At 41.4% G+C, this 27,310-nt stretch overlaps 1 protein-coding gene across 4 annotated transcripts in view; it reads right to left on the bottom strand.

Moving 5' to 3' along the window:
- The window catches only part of LYSMD2 (LysM domain containing 2), a 39,646-nt gene that overhangs the window by 8,664 nt on the left and 3,672 nt on the right, over nucleotides 1-27,310 (bottom strand). For 2 of the 4 annotated variants that reach the window (XM_019533579.1, XM_019533578.1), the window contains exon 2: nucleotides 17,672-18,009. In XM_019533579.1, the coding sequence (XP_019389124.1) occupies nucleotides 17,672-18,009 (338 nt within the window). Of the gene's footprint in view, nucleotides 1-11,008; nucleotides 11,990-12,780; nucleotides 13,066-17,671; nucleotides 18,010-27,310 lie in introns of those variants that run through there. The other 2 variants (XR_002100765.1, XM_019533577.1) reach the window with 2 other exon arrangements.

Raw genomic sequence — 27,310 nt, 5'->3', positions numbered from 1 at the left:
CTGTGCTCAGTTCCCACAATCACACTACCTACCATGCATATGTGATCTGTACAGTCACTCTTCCTGCCATGCCACATCAGATCCCACTGCATCTTTACCTGCATGTCTGGCAGGGGCCTTATTCAGTCATCCATTGTGATTAGCAGCTCCCTGATTGGCAATAGTAAAATGATACCTGAGTTCTTTTAGACATTGCTAAAAATAGTCGTGCTTTGTTACTAACAACCACATCACTTACGTGAGCTGAATATTTATTAATGGAGGAGGGAAATCTTAACAAGAGGATCATCTTTTCCCGAGAGAATGCATTTTAAAATATCTGGGGCAATGTCTGTGCTTTGAACCTTTCCTAAGAAGGGCTGTTCTGCCTTAAACCTAGCTCTCCTGTAGGCTCATAGATTCATAGATGCTAGGGTTGGAAGGGACCTCAACAGATCAGAGTCCAACCTCCTGTCCTGGGCGGGAAAGAGCGATGAGCCGAGCCAGGTGCTTATCCAGCTTCTTCTTTAAAACCCCTAAGGTAGAGGAGAGCACCACCTGCCTTAAGCCCATTTTCTCCTGTCAATAAGCTTGTTTGCTTCACTAATACTAATTCTCACAGCTGCTCTAGTACGGAAGTAAACTAGTTTGCAGAAGATTCAATTGCATATCCAAGGTCCCACTCTTCTTTGGAAACACTGAATCTTGACTCTCCTGTTCTATGTACTAGACAAACTACTGACTTCCTAGAATGCCAAAATATTCATCCAAATGCAAGTTTGCACCATGGCCTAACTAAATGTTGTAGTAGATGCTCCCTATTCCAATAATTATGTCATTCAGGCAAAAGCACTGGATCCTAATTGTAATCTAAGTGTTAGATTTTATCTCTACAGAAGATGCCTAAGTAGGAAGGAATTAAAAAAAAAAAAAAAAAAAAAAAATCTTAACTACACCTCAAATGACTGCATATGGGCTATCCAGACAAGACCCACAGCTCCCAGCCACCCGCAATGGCCTACAGGATTTTGCAAGACATGAAAAGTTGCAAACTACCGATGCAAGGTGGGGAAAAGATGCTCTATATGTCCTGGTGGTTTCTCTGAGATGGTATATTTTTAAAACAAATTGCACCTAGCTTGAGAATTGGAGCGCTGCTGCCATGAGTGGCACAGGCAGCCTGTGTATGCCATGCAACAGACTGGGGAAGGGATAGGCCAGGGAGCACAAAACACGAGATTGGTCAGGAAGCAGAAGCAGATCAGGCAGGGAGCAGAAGGCGGAGTAGCTAATTGGACAGGGAAAGGAGACTGGAGTGGCACTCAAGGGTGGCGCTAATTTGTGCCTACCACGAAAGCTGGCCCCCACTAGTGTAGACAGTGGAACAATAGGCAAATGCCAAGCTCCAAGGCTTAGCCACACTACTTAACCAGGGATTAATGTGCACAGATCAGAATCACAGTGGCGCTCTGCAAATGAGGGACAATCTGTAAAGGCAAATGGCAGTACTAAATTGGAATGAAAAAATATAAAGCCAATTTACAAGAAGTTTTTAATTTTACTATAACTTAAGAGGGGAAAAATATATACTTTTTCCATATTGTTGTTAACAGAAAGGCTGTTAAACTAAGACTATCCAGCATCTTGAAATGGGGTTTAGGCTGGTTACTGACTTGAAAACAGTTGCCACAGCCTTTTCAAACTGCTTGTACATGGTTTGCCTTATGAGGCACAACTGAGTAACAGAAAAGCAGGACTGCTGTTAGCTCAGCCCACAATAATCACTGGACACGGTGAAGATATTTCTAAAAACTGTTTGAAGAGGCATATGCTAAGAATTTCTTTTTTTCCCAAAGAATGGATGCAAACACAACTCGCACCTACTAAATCTGATTTAGTAGATGCTTTTTCAGAAAAATGATGAAGTCCTTGTGGTGACTACCATATTTATTTGAATCTAAAGAGAGTGTGCGTGTGTGTGCACACGCCTCCATTAATATGGAGGAGAGAAGTGCCTCCCTCATCTTGAAAGAGAGTATGAGGTGGTAGGGGCAGGCAACTGCTACCTGTCCCCCCCCCCCCCATTTATCCCTTCTACTGCCCCTTGCTCCAGTCTTGGGCATGGAACACAGCCCACTAGTGGCAGTGGTGTGGCAACGCCAGCTGGGTTAGGGCTGGGGCCAGAGCTGCCATGTCACCACTGCTGCTACTGGGCCAGGCTGGAGCAGGGATGAAGCCTGCCAGAGCAAGAAGAGGGGGTGGGTGGGGCAGAGACTACAGAGAGGGAGTGGGGGAGACAAAGGAACAAGAAGGCAAAGGATATGGGGGAGGGAGGGGACCATCAGCAGCTGCTTGATACCCCCCACCACTTTCCCTGCAGCAGTAGTGAGGGGGATGAATTTAAGAGGGTCCACCAATTATTTGATTCTTTACATGGAAAACTCTAAGAAACGTATCGATTCCACCCCCCTCCCCCACAATGTACAGAACGTAATTACTGGGGGTGTGGAGGGGTTCCTCTTAAATTCACAGTTGTCTTTGGATTTGGGTAAATATGGTATGGCAATTTCAAAGAGCCATTTCCAGCTTTTATACAGATAGCTGCCCTGAATCTGGATGAATGTAACACGAAGGCATATTCTCTGCACAAAAGAGATCTTTCCAAAACACTGCTCTCTCCCAAGTAATAAAGCTCTTATGCACCATCTGTTTTTAAAGTAGGGAGAAAATATGCAAATCAAAGATGCATCGACCAGATTTTTAAGCTGACTGCTGTTTGTTCAGGTTCTGTAATAAACAGCACTTCTGGTTACAAATGTTTCTTTGTAAGAAGCATAAATGCCTGCAACATCACTTTCTTGAGAATATGCTGTACGCTAAATAGCATCCCTTGAAATGAGTGTCTGATGCAATCTACCATCCAAGGGGAATAAGGATCTAATTTAAAGCCCATTAAAGCTGGGGGAGAAGGGGGAAACCTATTTAATCTCTTGGGGTCTGGATCAGGTTCTAACTCCTGGCTCATCTTTCTCTTACATGTAGGCCTGCTGACATTTAAACTTTACTTAGATGAGTCAGGCAGGCAGAATTTGGCCCTAAAAGTCGATCGCTCTTTTCTTTTTTTCCCACAAGTAAAACAGTGTGCAGTTCTATAAGAACTTTGGCAGCTTCATTGTTTTCTTGGACCAAAAAGCCCTGATGCTGCTTATCTGTGGTAAATGAAAAAGCAAACAAGTGAGGCACTAACAAAGTTATACTGCATGTCTGCTGTCCAAAACACAACACCACACAATAAAAACAGCTTGAGGCATGCTCCTGAGGGGAAAAAAAAAAATCCTTCTTTGCAACTTAAACTAGGAAATTTTTAGCCATGCTAAGGCTATGTGACAAAGCCAGGTACACCTGCTTACTCTACCATGCTTGAACATATAAAAGAGGCTGAAATGCTCTAAGGCATGCTGGAGGTCCAAGATGCATAGCAAAGCTCCTTTTATGGAAAAATTGGTCGAACTCACCTGGCCCTGTGGAAGCATGGCATGGGACTAGTCCATGAGTAAGATGAATGGCACTGGGCCAGCCCTGCATGTTGGACTGGACCCTCAAACCTCCCCTGTCCGTCTGCCTATGTGCCCCCCTCCTCCCCCCAAATGCCAGATCCATAGCACCTACTCTGGCCAGTCTGCAGCTCGGGTCCTGAACTGGCCAGAGCGAACACTGCATGCAGTGCAGATACCAGAGCAGGTGCTGCATTTCAGCCCTATCCTGGACTTGCTAGGGCAGGTACCATTTATGGCTCAGGTGTTGGGCCAATCTGGCACACACTGCTTAAGTCAACTCAAGAGACAGCGGCAGCACTGGGGTTCAGATCCAGCCTGTAGGCCATGCCTTTTTACACCCCTGTTAAGAGGGAAGGCAGGGGGGGTTGAGCCAGTGAGAGGGGTTATTTTTTTGCAGCAGACTTTTTAAAGTATTAGAAAAAGTTTCTGTCTACCACTTGTTGAGAAAGTAAAGTTAGGCTTTCTGCAGTTCTTCAATGTCTGTCCATTCTCTCTGCCCCTGCTACGTGCAGACCCACATCTCACATAGTCCATAGTGGCTCCTTTTACAGAGAGTGAAGATCACAGAATGCCTGTCAGTGTTTCTTAACAGGAATGCAGGTTCTAGGAGTAATCTTGTTTGTTCTTGAGCACGAGGACAGCTTCATTATGTATCATAAGGCTTGGAACCTAACTAGAGCTTTTTGGCTGTACTGCAGTATTTCTCAATTTTCAGACCATGGGAATCTTATTTTTTCACCATTTTAAAACTATTCCATAATCAATCCTTAATCTGGAACAGACGGTGACCATAATGTTTGTGATGTATACCACATACACAGGAGAAGAAATCCACTGCTATTACTATATCACAACTCCTTCACAACTACAAATCCCATAAAAAAGAAGAAACTGTACAGTATCTAGATTCTTCTACCAAACTTACCTAGCTCATGATGTTATTTTCTGTATACCTGCCAGCAATGCATTAAGGGGGGGTGTTCTGTTTCATTTTAATTGGAGGGAAGTTCCTGTTAGCATTAGTGATCACTTAATTTCCTTTGGCAACATTAAAAGATTAAGCCAGATCCAACAGCTTGATAGTGGTTTAATTCAAAAAAAAAATACTGACCCTTTCACATTGTACAGGGGAATACTGGAGTACAAAACTAACGCTCACCAATCTGTAAAGAAATTTCCATGCTAACTTTAAGGAACACACTAAACAACTTCAAGGGAAGACCCAAAAAGCTCTGGGTAAATTACAACCTTGAAGGGAATGAAAAAGCCATGGGAAATATGACCTAGGATCATGCCCTAGGAGGGGATATTGAGAATAAAGTTTTGAATAATGTAAATTGTGATGGCAAGACTGCTTTGGTATCTGCAGAATAAAAAACTGTTTCCAAATTCATATTGCTACATACTTCATATGCCTTTTTCCCCTGCATTAAGTCCAGAATCTGGCACTACATAAAGCAAGTTGGCCAGGCTTCTATACAGATCTGTGGAAAGTATCACAAAACAGTAGTTTTTTAGGAAAAAACCTGGCACTTAGCAGGTTTGAACAAGTACACCTTATATACTCCCCTCCAGGATTGTATATAATTTATTTCAAATAGCTTCTCCTGTTTATAGATTAAAGAAAATGATGCAAATAGAGAGAAGGTCAGAGAGGATCAATGAAAATAATTATCTTGGCCCTTCTCTACTTGAATGCATTTGACCAGTTTCCCAAACCAGCCCATATACATATCTTATAAACACGCAGATACTGAACACAAAACATATGCATTGAAAATGGAAGCATTAGAGTTCAAATGCAAAATCTTTCTGTAGCACTAGTGAGCAGTTATTTATATGAGTTGTTTCTTTGCTTTCAATGGGAAACTTATGAGCAGTTTTTCACAAATATAAAGATTTGGCTTTTCCACTTGATCGCTCCACTGCCACCCTTCCCAAGTGCCTTTCTATATCCACTATCTCTTACATACAAGCATAATGTGGGAACATCTGTATTGTAAAAATTCTAGAAGAACAGTTAAAAATAGGATACTGAATTGAGCATTCTCCTTACACAAACAACCAAACACATGATTACATCCTGAAAGAGTCACTTGCTTTCTATAATGGAAATGCTCACACATATCCATGGAGTACCTCCATCCCTCATAAACTATCCAGGCTGTGGTGGCCCATCCATCCTTTCTAAGACCCTCCCCCACCCCGGCCTCTTTATGCAGCTTCTACAGCAGAGCTAGGATGGAGACGGTGGGAAAGAGGGTGAGGAAATATGTTGCCATCCTCCCCGCAACATACAGAGACCCGGCTTCAGGTGGCAGGGCAAGGTGGAGGGAAGGTCAGTTACAAGGTGGGTTTGTTTTTAAGGCTGGTATGAGGTATGATGTTTAATACTTTGACAACATACAGAGGATCAGACAGCTCCGATTATTGCTGTCTGTCCTGGAAATGCAGAACAGTCCTGTACCAGAGCACTTTTTCTTTATGACATCTTAACTGGACCCAAGTTATGGGATTTTAAGGCAGTATGCAAATAGCTACTGCACTACGCCAAAACCACCTGAAATGATCTTTAGTAAACAGACCAATCATGTGTTATAACTTTTTTACCACAGAAAATGTTATCCACAACTTTATGAACCATATATCACCAATGCAATGCCTAACAGCTGAAAGAGTTGCATAAATATTAAAATATCTGAAGAAAATCAGTCCACCTACTGTGTCTGCTTGATGAGAATGAGTCACGAAAACATATGTAGGGAGTATAACAGAATGACATAACAAAAGAGCAGTCATGTAAATAGACTGTAGCACAGCAACACAGCACTAGTTCAGAGCCAGATACTCCAAAGACTATTGGTTCTTTTCAAAATTTCTAATTTTAGAATTTACACATCATGATGATCCGAGATAATATCCTTTTAAAAGTAAAAATGCTAAAATGGGCAACAGCTGCATTGTAGTAAGTGCTGGGAGGTTTAACCATGCTAAAAATGTTATTTTAGTGTGAGATTTAAATGATACAGTCAAATGCATTTATACAATGGCACAATCATTCCAATATGCTAATAAAAGCAAGTAATAAGCAATCATTTTAAATAGAGACAGCTGCATGTGTTTCAGTGAACAGTCTGAGCTACATAAACATGTCAGGAGAGCTCTCAACTTCATGTTACAAAATTAACAGAAAACATGGCTTTTTCCTAATTGGTATTTAAACTTTATGTACATTCCTCACTAAAGAGAACCATTTTGAGGAACCATTTCAAAGAATCTACTGCAGCTGTGTCCCACTTTTACCTGAAAGAAGAGAGTTAGCATTTCCATATAAGATTCTGAAAGGGATATATATACTTTGTCTTGAAGAACAATGTACCATATCCTTAAAATATCAAAGCTTCTATTTAGGTTATCTATGACTTATTACATTTGGTTGAAGCATTTTTTTCCCCTGAAATCTGTGAATATACAAAAAGCAGAAAATAGGGATGGATACTAAAAATCTTTGGGAGAGGGGCTATTGTTTTACATCTTTATGGCATGCAGCGCTATAGGGGGCACATCTGAAGCATAAATATTATGGGAGCTATACAAGACATTAATCTGTTTTCCTTGACAGTAGATACAGGTCTCTGAGTATCTCAGATATTCCCGTATCTTATCATTGCTGTAATGAATACCTCTGATATTCAAGTCTTGTATCAACTGCTAAATGTAGGTATGTAAAGCAATGGAAAAGTTCCTCAAAGTCACCATTGTAAATGAGGGCAGAAAGACATGTCAAACTGGGGATGAAGCCTTAATATTCTAAAACCAACACTGTATGTTCTAAGGTAGCCTTTTTTCTTTTTTTAAAAGGCCTTTTTATGTTACCCAGTTTTCAGGCAGCACACCTGCTTCACTCTCTACTCATTCTATATACTAAGGTAGCGTTAGGCTGATAGGAGAAGTATCAGACTTATTATAAGACATATTTACTTACCCTTCCAGGAAGCTACAACTAAAAAATCCTTCTTGGGAACAAGGGATGCAACACTGAGTGTCTGTCACTATTTTTCAGTGTATGCAATTATATAAGAATTCACTATAAATAAAATTATTAGTTTACTTACCAAGATCTCTCTATTTTACTGAATAACAGAGCCATACCATATACTGAAGAAGTCCTTTTGCTTTTTAAACACCACAGTATTAATAATGTAAGCTTCATGCTGTATTACTTGGTTTTAATACTGGGTGGAATGCATTTACAAACACCAGAGCAGACTGTTATCAACAGGAATCCTTTTTTAGTGACTGGTGAGATCTAATATAACTCTTATGCTCAATTTCTGTTCAAGCAATGAGAGCTTTTGGGTGTTGTTGTTGTTTTTAACTTCAGTAAGAGGTTCTCTACTCTACGTCAAACAGAACCTAACACAGTTATATATTGTGTGTCAACTTTCCTTCAAGCGAGCCTACCCTGCCTTCATTACTATTCTCAATGATTTTGCACTATATGCATCTGGGAATACACTGCAGGGTTTTGTGCTAAGACACCAGGGTTAATTCTTCTATAGCTGTAGAACTGGTTTGTCATGGGAGGGACTTGGAGAATTGTGAGCATATGTATGATCTGCCCGTATCCTCCCTATAAATTTAGGCTGATTTTAGCCCAAGCTAAAATCTATACTAGCAGCTGTAAAGCAAGCATGCACATGCTTCAGAATTTTCTATGTAGATACCAGATAGTAGTTAGCTGGGACAAAACTAGTGGTAGGTGCCAATACTAAAATGTAGACAAATTCCACTAAGGCTGCCACATGAAACAGCCTTTACATCTCCAGAACTATTCTAGGAAGGAAATTGGAACAATCAGGTGCCTCCATGAACTACGGGAGCTGGGTGTAGCCATAATTCTTGCACTTCTGAAAAGACAGACCCAAACTGTGATCTGGCCTTGCTTAAAGGCCAAACAGCCAAGCAAACAGAGCTGGGCCTTGGGAGAGAGGATGCAAACAGACATGAGGTAGCACACTCCTTGCCCTTGCTGTTATTGGATAGTAGCTTGCATATGCAACAGTATGGGGTATTGAGCTAATCAGACTCCCATTTTCACAATTAACTTGTGGCAGAAAAGTGCCACAGGGTGAACCAGACACTGTAACTGAAGGGCACTAGGAATGAATTCTGTCTGTTGCCCATTACGATATGGCACGGTACTGCATACTAGGGCTGTGCAAAATTTCAGCAGCTGTTTCGTTTCGGTGGTGTTTCAGGCTATTTCGGTGCCCTAAACACGGAATCCAAATCAAAACGGAAGGCTCAGAGATCTGTGCTGGGGGTCTTCTTGTCAGCACTGCCCCGGGGCTGCGCGGGGAGGGCAGCAGTGGTGAGGAAACCCTGGCACAGGTCTCTGCTCCCTGCAGAGCCAGGTCACACGGCAGGGCAGTGCTGGTCCCTGCTGCACGACCTGGCTCCACAGGGAGCAGAAATCTGGGGCTGCATGGGGAGGGCAGTGGTGGCATGGAGACCCCAGCGTAGATCTCTGCTCCCTGTGGAGCCAGGTTATGCAGCAGGGCAGTGCTGGTCCCTGCCGCACGACTTGGCTCTGTAGGAAGCAGAGATCCATGCCAGGGTCTCTTTGCCACTGCTGCCTGCCCCGTGCAGTCCCACGTCACTTTGCACTGCCTGACGTGACAGGGATCAGAGATCTGTGTGGGAGTCTCCTCATTTGCACAGAGGGGGGCAGCCCTCCCCTGGACGAGCCACCCATGGTCTCATCCTGCTCCCCAACTGGGGCCCCGAGCCCCGCCCAGTTGGGTAGGGCTCTGTGAAGCTTCCCTTGCAGGCCAAAACTAAACAGGACAGTGATCCAAAACACCGAAACTAATCACTGTCCTCTAAAACAGCTAAATCCGAAACGGAATTGAAACACAGCTGTTTCACACAGCCCTATTGCATACTTCATTCTTTCAGGATGCCTCCAGGCAAAATTTTGTCTGAGTTGCAACGAGTCTAATATTTTAAACCTAACACCCCAGAAAACATCCCATCTAGGTTTTAGTAATAGGTACTTTTTGCTGTGTATTTGCAGTAACATTAATTGCTCTGCTGTCAAAAGCTAAAAGCTTCTGGATGTATTGTTGGATGGGCTTACAGAATGGAGTGTCGTGTCTCCATTACAAGAAATGATATTCATAATAGCTGAATATCATAGAGGATCTTCAGGGAGGCTGCTGGAACCAAACTGATCTAGTAATTCTAGTGGTGGTTTTTGTTTTGTTTTGAATGTCTGAGCTAACTTCTCATCATAAGCTGTCCTTAAGTTCTGATCTAAGTTAAGCAGCCCTGAACTGACCACAATATAAGGAGATGTAACAGATACCAGCATATCTTCAAATAGTTCTCTAGGCTCTGCTGTGTTCCAGCTGGAGTGAAAGTAGTTTCTTATTTCAGTGTCTACTCTGCATGTTGGGTCTTCCTCTCTCTCAAAAGCCTATAAGCCAGGAGTGCTTAACCTTCAGCCTGCAGGGCTCCCCATGGTTTCAGAAATTTGGTGGTAGGGGATTTAGTGCTATCATTAATTGCCTCAACTTCCAGAGCCAATACCACACCACAATGCTTAACTTCTGGGCAGCAAGTTAGATGACAAAGCACCATGCACAAAGTTGTTGCGCCCCTTAACCAGGTCTGGTGTGTGGGGCCACGCTGGACCATATCTGTGAACAGGAGCTGGAAGTTTGAGCACCATGGCTATTGTTTTTCTACCTAAGTGATCCTTCTTTAAGTGTGTGTGTGTGTGTATTTATGTATATGTGTATACACACACACTCTCAATGATTTTGCACTATATGCATCTGGGAATACACTGCAGGGTTTTGTGCTAAGACACCAGGGTTAATTCTTCTATAGCTGTAGAAAAATTCCACTAAGGCTGCCACAAGAAACATGAAATAGCCTTTACATCTCCAGAGCCATTCTAGGAAGGAAATCAGAACAATCAAGTGCCACCATGAACTATGGGAGCTGGGTGTAGCCATAATTCTTGCACTTTTGAAAATATTTTTTAATAGATTTTATATATAAAAGGATCCTGGTGTTATCTCTAGCAATCTGGCTGAGTCTGGTTTTGAGCTGAATCTCTTTGAGCCCTTTCCACCATGACAGAAACTTAGAGGTTTCTGAAAAATTAAAGTTGTCTACAGCAGCAAGTTCAACAAGTCTTGGTTGGCCACAGTATCTTGGAAGGGTTGATAAAAGAACTGGAAAGGAGAAATTACATTTGGCTTGAGTGAGCAGAGCTGCTCATGTTTTTTGAAGGTTGGATACTCAAATGCAAAATGGAAATCCTTTAGTCCAACAGATTTTTTTTCTCCACATCCATTAATTATTTAGGATCTGTATTTCTGTTGTACATACAAGTGTGTTCTAAATCTCTCTAGTAGCTGTCAATATAGAGGACAATGAACTGGTACCAGATATAAAGGTTGGTTTGTTGCCAAGCTTTAAAGTAATTTTTATTTCACACAGTAAGAACATAAGGAAGATACAGTGACAGTGTTACTAGACTTGAATCTAGCACAGCTGTTCCTTTTGCTTGTGCTACAAAAGAGCTTAAAATACTTGTTTTAGTCATTCCAAGAAGGATTTGATGCATCAATTACAAACAAAGGTTTTGCAAAAATTTTGTATGCAGACAGGTTTTTTCAACATGAGTTTTGCATTGCTTATTAGCACTGTCTACTGAGGACCTGTGTGCTGATTAGCTTATTCTCTACATTCAACTACATATCAGGAAAGCTTAAGCACAGGTTTTTAGAATTGTGATTTGGCTGTAAAGATGACCGATCTTAAGATAAGAGTTACTTTCCCCCTTTAGTAAAAAAAAACAACAACAACATTTTGCATATAGTAGCCATTGGGGCGGGGCGTGCCCCACGTAAACATTTAACATGGTAGTATATATAAGTGTTTACTGCAGTTTTATTTAGCGATTAAACAGGGTTCTGATGATAAAGTTATTTCATATTTTGTTTTTAAAGAGTCTCAAATAGCAAAATGACTGGTCACTCTTCTACTTCCCCCTTCAGGCAAAGGGAATTGAAAGAAGGCATTACAACTCATTACAGTACTACCCCTCCCTCCCTTCACAGCTGCAGTTCCCAGGAAATTTCAGGTGCAGAAATTCAGTACTCTTCAAGTCTCTGTACTTGCACTCATCTGTTTCATTCACTAAAAACCGATTGCTTACAGAACGGGAACAGCACACGCAACAATGAGCAGTTGACATTTAACCCTACTTTTATCAACACTCATAGTGCTAAGCTGTCAAAAGAGCATTAATCTAAGCTCTTGAGTTAATAGCTCCTGGGATCTTGGAAGAAGCACTGCAGCTCCAAAGGCTTCTTCAGTTCATAGTTTTCTCTACATTTCTCTCTTTGCTGATGGCTGGCAATGGTAAGAGAGCACTGTAAATTAAACACAAATTCATTAGCAATTTTTATCTTGGATGTCAAAAACTATACTTTCAAGACCCCATCTGCTCTCCTCTTGAATACACTTAGTACTAGACAATTCAGCAGAACAAGTTTACAGTTCTGTTCCTCATGCTGGCAATTAACCAGCACTACAGGGTCTGCTTATGTATGCAGTCAAGTATTCTTACGGTGGCTTGGTTCAAAGTCATTGTCATTCCAAACTGCGACCTAAAGAAAATCTTTGAAAGATCTGACTTGTTCCCCAACCCAAGGGCAAGCTACATGTCACTCAAATTTTACCCTAACCTTCACATTTGAAGGAACGCAGAATACCTTATAAACAATTTGCAAACAACAGAATCGAGTACCCTTGCGTCTGGGAGGATGGCTGTACCCAAATGTTGTGCAACAACAGCAGCAGTGATGAAGTTTTGCTTAAACTTTAACATTTGTGCTACACAAATAGAACCTTTGGGATTAAGGTTTAGTGTCTCATTCAAAAGAGTCCTTTATCTTCCCACCACCTCCCCACTCTTCTGTTTTCATTCTGCAAAAGGGAAATGGCTGCATTGGTAGCAGATATGGACGTATTTTAAAAACTCAATCCACTTACTAAGTTTATTCCACTTACATTAGGACTGACTCTGCAACACCTCTAAACTGGGAACCTCTGCTGACTGAATAGGCTTAATATGAACAACAAGGTATGAAACTCCCCATGTGCTTTTACATAGCAAATAAAAAAAATCCTTAAGAGAAGGACTATTAAATGAGCAACTTACCACATGCTGCCATGCCCCATTGCCTGCAAGCCACGATTGCAGAGAGGAGATCGATGACTGAGTGTTTAGAATTTGAGTCAATCCTCTGCTACTGGTATCCTGCTCCTCAGATGGGAGACCCGTCTACTCCCTTGATCAAGGTGTGACAGTATATTACCGTTTTGCTTCTGTCTCTCCAAAATGACATTTGGTACAGTCCCATGCTGGTGCAAATTGAATAAGCTTAGATTTCAGCTGTGTGCCAAGACCATTGCAGATGGAAAGCATGGGGGCAGCCAGGGCAGCCTGAAAACACAGCATTTCTACTTGGTTCATTTTTTTTAACCCTTCCACAAGAATCTGCTGTGACCATAGCATAGACACCAATATCCCGTAGCACAATGGGTACAGTTGGATGATACTATAATGCATTTATTAAAGTAGAATCTTTCATACAAACTAAATTACTTTACAGAACTGAATACAAATTAGAGAAGCAGAAAACGTATAGCAAATGGATTGGAACATGACAAGATCTACAAAGGGATTAGCCGTTTTCAGTTGTGGCTCGAGAGAGAGCTGATGAAATGGGAGAAAACAGAGAGACTTTGCCAGATGTCAGACACTGCCAAAAAGCAGGCTCCTTGAACAACAGCAAGATGACATAGAAAGACACAGAAGAGAGATGCTAGAGAAAATGAGGTAAGAATAAATGCAGGGTTTGAGAGATAGGAATCTTAATCCGGGTACTGAGATATGCAGGAAGCCAGAAGAATTGTTTGGGGCACATGAAAAGGCAAGCAGCACCAGAGTAAACATAATGGAGTCTGAAAAGCTAGCACTTGGTCAGCGAGAAGAAGTTACGTAATTATAAGAGTACACAGCCATAAAGACAGACTTGGGATAGCATATTCTAGATGTGTGTGTACACATACTCTCCCTACATATAGGCGAAGAAAGCATCCAAACCTGAAGTCTGTCATGCTGTTATAAATGCTAGGCAACTCTAATAAATTCAAAAAAGTTACTTTAGCTTGCATCAGCGTGACGACATATTAAAGTCCTTTGTAAGTGCTTTCAGGAAAAATATTATATTTTCTTCAAGCAGTGCTGTGTATGTGCATGCGCACACATGTCCTATCTACAACATTGACAGAGGTCTAAACTATACACATACACGCACACATTACACTTGCACATTACATATTTATACATTATATACAGAGCCGTGTGTGTCTGTGTCATTTATAACACTGACAGAGGTCTAGATTACAGACGTGTGACTATATATATTGCATTCACAGGAGTGGAAGTCTTTGTCTCATCTATAACACTGACAGAGGTCTACATTACTTGGCTCAAGTGATAACATCATATGCAAGTAAACAGCTGCATGGTGATCCTGTAGAAAAAGAACACTGAAGATTCTCAGTGTTTGACATTATAGCAGCTAAATCCCTTAGTTAGTACAATCCACCTGTGTACATGTCACCAAGTACTCATTATATTTAAGGCATAAACTTAGAAAAGGCACTAAAAAGGTACCAAGTGGGTCCATCTGTATGCCTGCTTTACTGCAGAGTAGGCTAATTAGCTCTACAGTAAATCATCACCATCTGTGCATGCACCTGTATTTGGGCTTAGTAATAAACTAATTAAGTCCACCATAGGATAGTACTTTTGGGGACAGTACTATCTTATGGTGGAGTACTTCACTATGCCCAGGCAGCTCATCCAACCAGGGCCCTGCTCTGCATCACTCAAACTGCTGCCGTCCCAGGCACATATGTAGACACTGTGCTGGGAGCAGTTAACCCTGGCTCAAAGTGCTCCGGAGTCTGTGTCGCATTAATTGCACATGTAGATACACCAAGAGCTTGTTTTTTCTCTGTTGTGGATGGTGTTTTACTACTGCGTTCCCATGTTATCAATGAAAGTTATGTGCAAGATTTTATCTTCCTACAACTCTATAGTGCTGCCCATTAGAGTTCCATATTTTTTTCCTTACTCTGTCTTTTTTGCTTTTTTCCTCATAAATTATAAATGCAAACCTGTTTCTGTGCAGGCTCAAGCTGTGCTCTTTGTGTAACAGCAACACAACCAATAAAAATCTGCACCTCAGATTTAGAATGGTAATTTTGTTAATGATGCACAGAGAACAGAGTTTACCCTTCTACAGCTATAATCACTACAGAGAAAATGCAGTAATAAAAATGGGTTTTCCAAGCTATAATTCGAGACACAGGAAGCTGATATGAGCAGTAGTAATGGTGCCATTTTTATGAAGTCACTCTGACCACATCAGCTCTTTCTGTATGGAGCTTGTCAAGGTCCCAAAATGAATTCCCTCCTACACATTAAAATCTCATTTTGCAAAAGATCTGTTAAAATAAGTTAAAAGCTTGTAGAGGACCTGTGGTCTCGGTCAACCCAGCTTAATCGCCAAGTCAACAACACCTACTCGTATGCTAATGTCGCCTTTCTGCCAGGCTTATCATGAGAAATATCAGGAGCAGCTGTTAAGAGTGGTGCCCTGCACACAGTATTCTCAGTGTTAAGGATGACGCAAGTTCACCGATGGCTACAGATGAAAACAATCCATGAAATGGACAGGAATCCAGAACTAAATTTCCCAAGCATGAGAGGGAAGATGGAAATCCAAATCCTAAATTTGAATGCCTGTATAAATAGATACACCAAAACAGAATACTAGAGCAAAACTGTGACTCCTGCATTCTGAAGTGTGGAAATGGAAGTGAATTACAAATTTGGACTTCATGGCATAACTTCTTGAGAAATTCAACTCCTTGAGAAATTCATAACTACACTGCAATGATTTAAAGTTCTGTCAACTGCTAACAGAAGAAGTTAGAGAGATCAGAATTTTCACAAAGAAATACATTTTAAATGGTTTGTTAAACTATAATGTTTGCTTGTTAGGTATCCAATGCTGCTTTTACTTTCTGAAGGTGTTTCCCCATCACCAAACCCAGCAATTGGTTTCCTGGCAATTGCTTTGCAATGAAGCTCTACAAGCATTAGATGCATTTTTGTTTTTTGGGGAAGGAAGAAGAAACTTACATTCCCTTTTTAATTGTGTATTTACATAAAGTGAGTGGTGGGGCAGTGGGAAGGAAAGCTCTTTACTTTCTGAGTGATTCAAGTCTGTCTGGATCCAAGAGCAACTTTTATAAAACCAGTGCCAGGGGGAAATGCAGCATCAATACACAACCCAAGTCAAGCAGTCAAGTAGAGCCATAGCAAAAAAGTCAGGATAGAACATGCTTTTACATTATCAGTTCAGAAAGTAAACCTTATAAACAAATGTGCTTTCTAGATGAGATGCTGAACTCAGAACATCCACAACTTTCCATGTGAAAGTTACCCTGAGAATGCATATTTAAGTTTACTGAGTGACAAGGAAAATGAAATTGACTCTTGATATGACAAGTTTATCCAAGAACTGAATTGCCAAATGCCCCCCCATAAATATTCTACTTACCAGATACTGTCATTTGAAATCATTACTACATGGGGTTCCTGAATTAAGATTGCATAGACATGCATTAAAGTAATACCCTGAATCTGACTACAATAAAATACTTATGTGAATAGACTTTTATATTTAATTCTCTGGAGAGAGAGGAAGTTGGTTCATACAGCACTGAGCAGGGACAGTGGAAATGCCACCCTTGGCGCACTTGAGGCCAGCACTCTGGAAAATCCCTGCAAGAGCTAATTCCCGTTGAAGGGAATTGATAAGAGATGAGGTGAAGCCACAAGGACCTGGCCTTCACTAGAGCCAGTGTTAACACTTTTTTCCTAATGAGGACAACGTACATGTGTTAGGAATGCTACCAAGGGAAAGGAAGGAATTGCTTCTGTGAAAGGAAAACCTGTGCAAAATGGGACATACTATATCTTTATAGTACTGGTGCCCTAACTGCAGATTTTTCCTTGGGAATGCAGGTAATGTCTCATTATAAACCTTTATCTTGCACATGGTCTTTGCAGTACTTCACTAAATCAGGGCTTATATAGATGAACATCTAAATCAGAAATCCAGCTCTTAAACAATATAGCAATGCCTGGATGATATTAGCGCCTGTCTGATTCATACACTGCTCATTTCCAACCGTTTTCTTTACAGGTTCTTACACTATTCTTACTGATGTGAATGCTACATATCAGGGGTGTCAAACTCAGCTGCCTCCATGGGCCAGATGAATGGTATAGGGCTGGTCTGTGGGATAGACTTGAGCCAACAGATTGACCCTGCATGCCAGACCCAGCACCTGTCATGGAGCAGCTGAACTGGATACTGCATGTGATGCACGCCCCAGACAGACTGTTCTAGTACCTCACTGAATGTGGCACCCACTCTAGCATGCATCTACTCCATGCCAGATTCAGTGCACATCCTGGAGCAGCCAAAGTGGACACCGTGTGCTACATGGTCCCAGACAAGTCACTCTGGGACTGCACTGCACACAGCCCAATCCAGGGCCATGTTGCATGTGATGTCTGCTCTTGGTGTTCCAGAATGTATCATCCTGCACATAGCAGGTGTGTGCTGAAACAAGTACTGGGTATAGTGCAGTGCACTCCCAGAGCAGCTTGAGTGGGTACCATATACGGTGCACAAGGCTATCTGGTGCATTCTGCATGCTGCCCATGTGTCTACTCAAGACCCACAGGCAGCACTGGGGGCTAGACAATAAGGTTCCATGTGCCAGATCCAGTCCACAGACCATATCTTTGACACTTCTGCTATAGTTAATCTAATCTGTCATCTGTAGATTGATTAGAGCTGTTTAACCACATACTACAAAAATTGATTCAGAACTCAGATTTAAAGAGAGAACTTTTAGTCTGAAATTTAAGATGCTTGGTGTTTTAGACCACTGTTTACCTGATATCATCTTCTTTTAGTTTCCTGGCTGCCTGTTTGGACAGCTTAATCTGCAAGTCCAGTCTCTGTAGAAAGTCTTTGGCAGACAGTTCTTCAGGTGCAGCAGGCTGACTGTCAGATTCTTGAGGACTGGGAGAAGAACTACTGTCTTCCTGAACTGTCACTGGTCCTTCATCACATGAAGGAGAACTGTCAATAGTTTCATTTTCAGGTGATTCCAGTGAATTGAGTCCATTAAACAGTAACGGCTTCTCTGATATAACTGGAATATTCAAGGTTTTCCTCAGAAATATACAGTCATTGGTAAATAGTTTATTTGCCCTTTTTATCTGTTCCATCTGAAAAAGATAAAGGAAAAGGAATTAAATTGAAATACCACTGATTTCTGTAAAATACAAAATATGCCACCATCCTAAGTAGTACACCATACTAGTCTAACTTTGTCAATCAAAGACTTATTTTCTTGCAACAATTATTTTCTCCCTTAAGAAAGAAGCTGGTGAATTTAGAACATCCATTTTCAAATTATATTGTCTTGTCCTTGTAAAAATCAGCCTTTTAGCTTTTGCTCCTTCCTCTTTATGTGTTTCTAGGCTTTATGATATCAGAAGTCTCCCTAAGGGTACACACTTTGCACTACATAAAGAAGCTTTTGCTTGACTTTAGTCTTCCTTTCCCTTCGTGGGTCAGAATTCCTTTATTTAGTAGGAAATAACAAATATTGCTGCAAAGCAGAGTTGTTTTGTGTTTCTACTGCAAGCAGGCTGGGAGAGAAATTTGCAGTTGGCTGCCCAAGCAAATTACTTTGAACTAAAGTGCAATTAATCCCAGCATATGAAGGTCCGTAGAGTTTCACTAAGATGAGCTCTGTAATCAAGCGCATGGTCCGATATGACTCATGAACAGTAAACCCCACAGGCTTTGTGGGAGCCAGATTAAGTTAGGTTGTGTTACTTCCCATTGTGGGGTCCTAAATTTGGCTGCCTATGTTGTGAACAATGTTACTGATAGCTTGGCAGGCCAAAAGGAGCAAAAGCAGTTTTACAGCCTCATCAGCAGCTATATTCTTTAATTTTAAATAACACGCATATATGAGCAAAGATAAAGTGAGTGCCAGTTTTTAAGTGTTTTTAATAAGAGGCATAGCCTGAAGGTGCTTCATCTCGATTCAAGAAACCCAGTCGTTAGATGGAACTCTGAGTGACAGTCCACCTTCCTCTCTAGGTATTACTGGTTGTGTCCCATGTATTCTGCAACAGTTGAATCTGCCATGACCATGCAAATAAGAATTCGACCTGGCTGGGCTAACAGAAACTTGGTGGGATCCTACCCACGAATGGGCAGTGGACATTGAGGGCTACAGGCTGTACAGACAGCACAAGAGTGGGGAAAAAAGGAAGGAGGCGTTCCTCTCTATGTTAATTACGGAGCAATATACATCTTCCGTAGTTAAACTGGGCCAGGAAGAAGGACAAATTGAGATACTACAGGTCAGGTTACAGGGGAGGCGGGGTGAAAGGGACTTGGTAGCTGGTGTCTAGAGATGGCTCTCAGAAGCAGCACACTCAAAGGACCTCGTCATCATGGGTGATGTTAACTTCTCAGACATCTGCTGCAAGAAACAGGCACGAAAGTTTCTAACCTCCTTACAGGACCTTTACCTATCACAGGAGGTACATGTCCCACCAGGGGAAATGCCTTATTAAACTTAGTACTGGCCACAGGGGACAACCTGGGGGGGAACTGCAGGTGCAAGGTAACCTAGAAAATAGTGACCACCTATTAATAGGGTTCACTATCTGGAGAAAGGTGGGGAAAATAACTAGTAGGGCAGAAGTGCTAGACTTTAGGAAGGCCAACTTCAATAAGCTCAGGAGATTAGTTAGGGAGGGACTGACTGGTAAAAGCCATGGACAGATGGGAGTCCAGGAAGGGTGGGCGTTTCTGAAAGGACTAATCCTGCAGGCACAGAAAAGGACCATCCCAGTACACATAAAAGAGGGCAAAAAAAGCAAAGAAACCCTCTTGGTGGAGCAGGGAAATACAGGAGAGCCTGGAGGGGGGGGAAAAAAAAAAAAAAAAAAAAGATTTGGCCAAGAGAGAAGAATTTTAAACAAAACAAAACATACCTTTTTGAGGAAATTGTGATCTATTCGGGGGGGCAAAAAAAAAAAAAAAAAAAAGAGGCCTACAGGCTCTGAAAGCAGGGGGCTGCACCAAGGAGGAGTATACTTGCTTGGCTCGAGTTTGCAGGAAAACAGGGAGGAGAGCCAAAGTGGAAATGGAGCTTAGGCTGGCAGCAAAAGTTAAAGATAACAAAAAGTCATTCTTTAAGTACACAGGAAGCAAAAATAAGGTGCAGGGTAACTTAGGGCCCCTTCAGGATGAACTAGGGCAACTGATAACAGATAGGACAGCCAAAGTGGAACTTCTAAATGATTTCTTTGCTTCCATGTTCCTGGGCATAAATACAAATACGCATCCCACTGGGACTTTTGGTAAGCCCAGGATAGATACCAACCCACCAAATGTTTGTGCTGACCTCGTAAAAGGGCAGCTGGAGGGGTTGAATGTATTTAAGTTAACAGGCCCTGATGATCTTCATCTTAGGGCACATAGGGAATTAGCTAGAGTCACAGCAGAACCACTGGCACAACTGTTTGAGCACTCGTGGCACTCAGGACAGGTTCCAGAGGATTGGAAAAGGGCCAGTGTGGTCCCTATTTTCAAGAAGGGGAGGATGAAGGAATAAATAAAGCTAACTGCACCCCTTCTTGCATAAGTAGGTGCATCACAAATAGATCCAGGGAGGTAACTTTCCTTCTGTGCAGCACTGGTGAGGCTACAGCTGAAGGACTGCATCCAGTTTTGGGTGCTGCACTTCAGGAGGGATGTGGATGGCCTGGACAGGATTTAGAGGAGGGCCACTCATCTAGTTAAAGGCCTACAGGAAAAACCCTATGTCGACTGACTGGGAGACCTGAACCACCACTCAGCCTCTTGGAGAGGCTGAAGAGCTCTCGTGACCACCTACAAATTCATCAGCAGGGGCCAGCAAGAAAAAGGGGATACAATGTTTACCAGGGCACTTGACGGTGTAACTAGAAATAATGGCCACAAACTGGAAGGAGCAAATTCAGATTGGACATCAAGAGAAAATTCTTTACGGTGAGGGTTGCCAAAATATGGAATATGCTTCCAAGGGAGGTGGTGCTGTCTTCTTCTTCGGAGGCGTTTAAAAGGAGATTGGACAAACACCTGGCTGGGAACATCTGACTCCAACACTCATTCCTGCCCCAGGCAGGGGGTTGGACTCGATGATCTAATAGGTCCCTTCCAACCCTAACGTCTATGAAACTATCACTCTTACCCCCAGTGCATTCAGGCTTCATAACCTGAGCATTCATATTTTTCATTTAACCCTAGAACCTTACACATAAACAAAGAGCAAGCCACCACAATGATGTCTATAGGGAGCTTGAAATGATAGTTCCGAGAGTGGTGAACTGCCTCAATTGGATCCCCATGATTCCACGGCTGTGAAAATACTAGGAAATGAGCACTTCTGCAGTGGGATATGATAGTCCACTGCAGCCAGACATGTGACATTTAGTTTTACTCCCTTCCCCATCAGGACCTGCCTGCAGCTGCCCCTTGTTCTCCTCATGTAGACAGGCAAATGGATTATAGCAGACCTCCTCCACTGTTCTGTACAGCCAGGCAGTGGGAATTAAGGAGACAGAGCTGGAGTTAAGAGAACATGGCAGCAGCTGAAGCCCTAGACTGTGTACGATTCAGACAAATGTGATGCAGTATGTGAAATGGCCTATGGTTGTTTTATGCTGGAAGCTTTTACAGTCACTCTTCAAGCAAGTAGAAACTCTAGTCTCAGACTAATAAGCATGCTTGCAGAGGGTACTTATATATTCATTCACCCACACAAGTTATAGCCTGTAAAATTCAGTTTTCCTTCAATTTATTTGTTGAAATCCTAAAGGAATTGAGAGGACCCAGACTTGCAATATTGTGAAATCCCAATGCTCCAATTAGATTACTGCAATAATTTATATAAAACCCTCACATTTCTGATAGTGCTAAGAAAATGTCCTAATTTACTGCAAAGAAAGACAGATTCCTGATGACTGGAATGAGCAACGTATGTTCCCATAGCTACATAACTAAAATAACAAGCACATACTATAAAAACATACTTGAAAACAAGTATGCAGGGAAGTGGGAAGATACTGTTTGTAACAACATACCATCCTATTTTAAGAAAAATAGAGAAAGCAAGCTAAATTGGATATGAATAAATTATTCTTGCAAATTCTATAATAATGGCGTGCATTTAATCTAACTGCCCAGAGTGAATCAAAAACTCTCCCTGGCAACAGCTATTTACTTCTGTAGAATTTCAGGTTTTGTTTAAATTTTTTTTTTTTCTAGCCCTTCTGGTCATATAGAAAGCTTACAAAAAGTAATCTGAATCTTAACTGCTGCATCAGTCTGCTCATAGCACTGATGCTTCTGTTGCTCTGGTTTTTCTAAGGTGCAGAAGAATGCCTCAGGCTCTTGTTTCAGGGGTGTAGGTTGTAACTGTATTGATCTAAGGCAGGGGTTTTCAACCTTTTTAAAATCAAAGGATCCCTGGTGGCTGGATGCGGAAAGCAGGGAGGCGGGAGGGGAAGGCACCACTGTCTCCCAGGAGCAGGGCCAGTAAGCTCACCAGGCTGGGGGAGGGCAGTGGCACCCCTCTGCAGGGCAGGGAAGATCACTGGGCTGGTGGGTGGCAGCAGTGGCCACAGTGTGCGAGCTTCCCCACCTCACAGTGGGGCATGGCTGCCCCCCACCCTGCCCCAGACCTGCTCCTAGTTGGCAGTGGTGCTCCATCCCTGCCCGCCCACCCACATATCTGCAGATGGTCTTTACTACTGCAGATGCTTCCTCAGCCTGACAAAGGGGGTTTCTGCCGGAAAGCTTGCTAAGACAAATTTTTCCAACTATTTGAGCTGGTTTAATAAAAGATATTGGATTTACCCAAAGAACCTTGTAGAATTTCCATGGCCTTCAAATGGAAATTGTTGTGCGTAGGTACTCGTGGGACCTAGGAATTGAGGAGAGCCTGATGAGGCATGTTTTAAAAAAAATAAAAAAGGACTTTCTAGAGTGGGAAGGTAAAGCACAGTAGAAAAATTAAAAAGTACAACGGGAAAGAGCAAAAGAAAAAAGGGGAAGATAGAGATATTGAATACAATGTAGGGAATATTCCTGGTTAAAGAAGACTCTAAAAGAGATGTGTTAAGTCATGTTAGTCTGAAGTCAAACAGAAAGTAGGGTAGATTTGCTCCTTAGAGATCCTTTTATAGATCTCTCTTACTCTGGTTAGTTTTTAAGGCTGCCTATACACGTGCTTGGAGGAGGGCATTTAAATTAGAAAGGTTTCCAGGCAGCCACTCTTACTAAAACATCTCACCATGATGCATATTAAGCCCCTGAGCACTTAAAAATGGCTGCAGGACACTTTATCTAAACCTCATTCAATGAGGTTTAAAGCACCCTGTGGTCACTTAAAAATGCACAGGGCCTTAATACGCATGATGCTGAAGTGTTCTAACGGGAGCACTAACAAGCAGGTATACAGGCAGCCTAAAGGGCAAATCTACCCTGCCTCCTGCTTGACTTCAGACTAATGTGGCACACTATGGCACAGAGTCCTCTTTAACCAAAATTATTCCTTGTATCTCTCCTACAGATACCTCTAACTTTTGATTAGTCTGTAAGGGGCAAATCTACTCTGCCCTGTAAATGATACTTAACCAATGAATACTTTGTTACACCACATTCTTCAACCTGAAGCAGCTGACTAGCTCCATAGTTCTGTATCTTGATCATACTAACAGAAAAAAGTATTTCTCTGCTTGCCGCTGCAAGTGAGTTGCATTTAAATAAAAAGTTGATCAACAAAATTTACAATTAGATGCAACAAACATGAAGCAACTGTATTCTTAAATAGCAGGAAATCTCTTCCAGAGACCTAGGCTTGGGTGTATGGCATGTTGGATTTTTCAGACAAAGTAATGGACTTAGCTGCTGGGCTAGCAGCTGTAGGGTAGATTGTGTTAATTTCAGCTCATAACCTGTGATGAAGTTTTAAATTTTGTTTGTTTGTTTTTTTTCAATCCTGCATCCTGTATTTAATGGCTGTTTGTAACTTAATAAACAAACTCTGGGAAGTTAGGAGAATACTGCATAAAGCTTGCGAATATTAAGATAACCCTATTTCTATATTTTCATTGGTCACTAAGATGAATACATAGCATCTGTCTTGTTCTGCAACCTTTTAAATTACAAACTTAATTTACATATTGGCATTAAACAAGTCACTGTTTCACAACCTAAGCGATATATCAAGCATCTACTTTTTTCCCCCCAGACTCAAGAAAGGGCAATTTGTGCTTGAAGGCTTGTCTACATCTCTCCCAATTATAAAGTTGGTACAATGAAATATTACTAAACACACCTTGTTCCCTCAACAAGTCAACCCTGACCAATAATAAGACAAAGTCAGACTTCTACTAGTGGCGGTGGAGCAGAATACAGAGTTCTTAAGACAGCAGAAGCTGAGGGCTGACAATAGTTAAGTTCCATCAGTAACTGCCAAATAGGTGGATTTTTGCTTTTGGACAACCTGTAGAAGCACACGGTGCTCACTCTTTTCTAAAATTCTGGGGAAAGAAGGACTCACAAATATTCAGCACACATTACAGGCTCTATATTGAAATCTTCACTCAAGCAAAACTCACTAAAGTCAATTGGGAAAAAAGCAAGGCTGAGGTGCACCTTACAGATTACTTGTTTGTGAAGTCCGTGGGACGTTTGCCCAGTTGAATAGTCCCTATAACTGACAGTAATAAATAAAGGACCCTAACCACAGCTGAGTTCCCAAAAGGTACTAAATATTTTCAGTTACTTGTTGGTTACCAAAATTCTAATTACAACAGTACCTGGAAGATGTAACTTTCTCTAAAGAGCTCCATATACAGAATGCCGCAGAAGTTGGAATCTAATACTTCTACCATAGCTTGCTTTTGTAAAGGGGACTAGCAAGATGATGCATCACTAACTAATAAATAATTTACTCTAGAGCTATTTTCTGTGCTACACTGTAACTCTGTCCCTGGTATATTGTTCTTCCATCTTGAAATACTTTTTCATGGATTTGTTAGAAACTAGGAATTTAGGATACTGAACAGAGGTAGAAACTGAGGGACCATCAAGTTTTTAATTCCTGTTTCAAGGCCAACTCCTTGCATGGCCTTAAGCAAGTTGCACAGTATGTGAGCTAAATTCTGTCCCTGGTTCCACTCAACTCCCCTGACTTTAGTAAGGATTCACAGTGATAACCAAGGACAGAACTGATCACTGACCTTGTCTATGCTCAGGAAAATTGGTAAGCATTTTTCTAATACAAATATAGAATGGTAGCATGAGTCAAAGCTGTACAAGTATGTAACGAGCACAGCTATGACCTCCATGGTGGTCAACTCTGCAACTGGACTGTAAGTAGCATAAAAACCTATGCCACTAGTACTGCCATCAGTGGAGCTGTGCTATGACAAACTGATCATAAAACTTTCTTATTGTAAAGGTACCTTGTGTTTGGGGATGGGAAATGGTACTTGCACATTTCTCTTTCCAATTGGGTGCTGAAGGGATTAGCATCTCCATTATAAAGCAAACATCTTCCTAGCTTTGAGAACAATATGAAATATTGCAGCCATCACTCTTAATTCTTACCGCTATATATTCAGCTACTTGCTCACTGTATTTCAACTGAAGACTTTAGTTGATACAGCTTCACATTCTCTGCCCCACCACATACACACATGCACATGCATTTAAATGATCCATGTCTTCGGCTACATATATATTGTGTTACCCCTGCTCAGAAAAGGTGTAAATAACAGTGGCTAAGACAGTAGCAGTTGGCAGCGTCTTGTCTTGCACTAGAACTCCAAATGATGGAAATCAGAGTGGGAAACTTTTAAAAGCAACTATTGTGTAGGCAAAGACAGCCTTAGACTGCATGGAAGTCATTTTGTAGGAAGCCATAGCCCTTCACTCCCCTCACTACTCTCTCCTACGGAAAAGTGTGTGTGGCCTGCAGAGCACTTCTAAGCCCCAGGAACCTAAAACCCACCAAAATCCCATCAAAATTAATGTGACAATTGACTTTAATGGGACTTAAGTTGAGCCCTATGAAATGGAACTCATTGTCTTCAGGACTTTTGCTCAGTCCCCTTTCATTCTGTCCATTTTATTTATACAAAGAGATTTTTCAACAAAAGCTAGTCCTAAGTTTCCATTTAAGTTCTTTGGTTTACATTATAAAGGCTTTACCTGTAACCCAATCCATCTCATATCAGATAGCAAATGGGAGTGAACAAAAAGCAGAACGTACTATTTATTCTGTCATGAGGATATATTTAACATGGGGAGAACTTTAAAAAAAGTATCTGAAATTTGAAGGTTAGAATACTGTTTTGTTTCAGAGTATATTCTTTGATTGATATGACTTTAAAGTATGTTAAATCAGTTAATCAAAACAAAAAATTGAGAGGTTTAAAGGTTAAAGTCCAGATGGCAATTCCACTCTGGAAGACTGAAGCAAAATGTTTATACAAATGACTTGTCTAGAGTACAACTTATATGTTAGTCCCAATTCTAAAGGAAATTTAAACCTACCAAAACAATTTACACCACTAAAAGCAAGAAATACTGGCAGAAAATCAAAATTGTAATAATGAACAAAAATTTAGACAAGGGCAAATTCAGTTTTGCCTTGATTAGGCAAGCCTCTACAGAGCCAGACTTTGCTTACATTTTGCATCAGCATGTATCAGCAACCCAGAACAATGTCACTGAACTCAGTGATGGGTTTGAGTCCAAACTGGGGGTTTTTTAATTTATTTCTGGGAGGATGTACAGACTTTGACCATTTTCAGTAAAGGAGATTAAGAGAACTTTATGGAAATATTGCTGCTAGGAGTTTTAGAATGCTTTGCATGGCCAGAGTGTTTAGGTAAGTGTTTGTTTAAACAATGTATGATGCTGTTTTGTACTGGTGTGTCAGGATAAGATGTAGCTCTACTTGTATGTTGGAGCAAAAGATATATAGCTGTCTGTGTAGGCTATTCCTGTATATGCTGATGTGAGACAGCATATTAGAAATAATGTGTGGCATCCACAATTCTAATCCTATGTAGACAGCTAAAAGGTGTACTTTTTAAATGATGGTTGAGAGGGAACAGGGAAATATGGATGTATGAGAGCTCATGCAAGCTGCTAGACCACTGCCTGATAGAACTGTCAGCTTCATCAGGGGGTAAAGTAAGGGGAAATAGGGGCCCACATAGAATGCAGCTCCTCTTTGCCCTCTATGGCAGACAAGCAGTGAGCCCACAGCTTGCCTTTCTTCTCTAGTCCTACTTCAATCTACTTTAAAAACCAGTGAAGGGCAAATTATTTAACAATGCATCAAGGAGTAAGACAAAACCCTATACTGATGAAACTTTGGAGCACGGGGAGTCTTTCTGGGCTGAAAAATTCTGTCCAGGAAGAAACATTTTAGACAGTATT

The sequence above is a fragment of the Crocodylus porosus genome, unplaced genomic scaffold, assembly GCF_001723895.1.
Source record: "Crocodylus porosus isolate Cpor-Errol unplaced genomic scaffold, CroPor_comp1, whole genome shotgun sequence".
Taxonomy (NCBI): Eukaryota; Metazoa; Chordata; order Crocodylia; family Crocodylidae; genus Crocodylus; species Crocodylus porosus.
The sequence above is the reverse complement of the archived record's forward strand: the minus strand, read 5'-3'. Positions and strand labels throughout refer to the sequence as shown.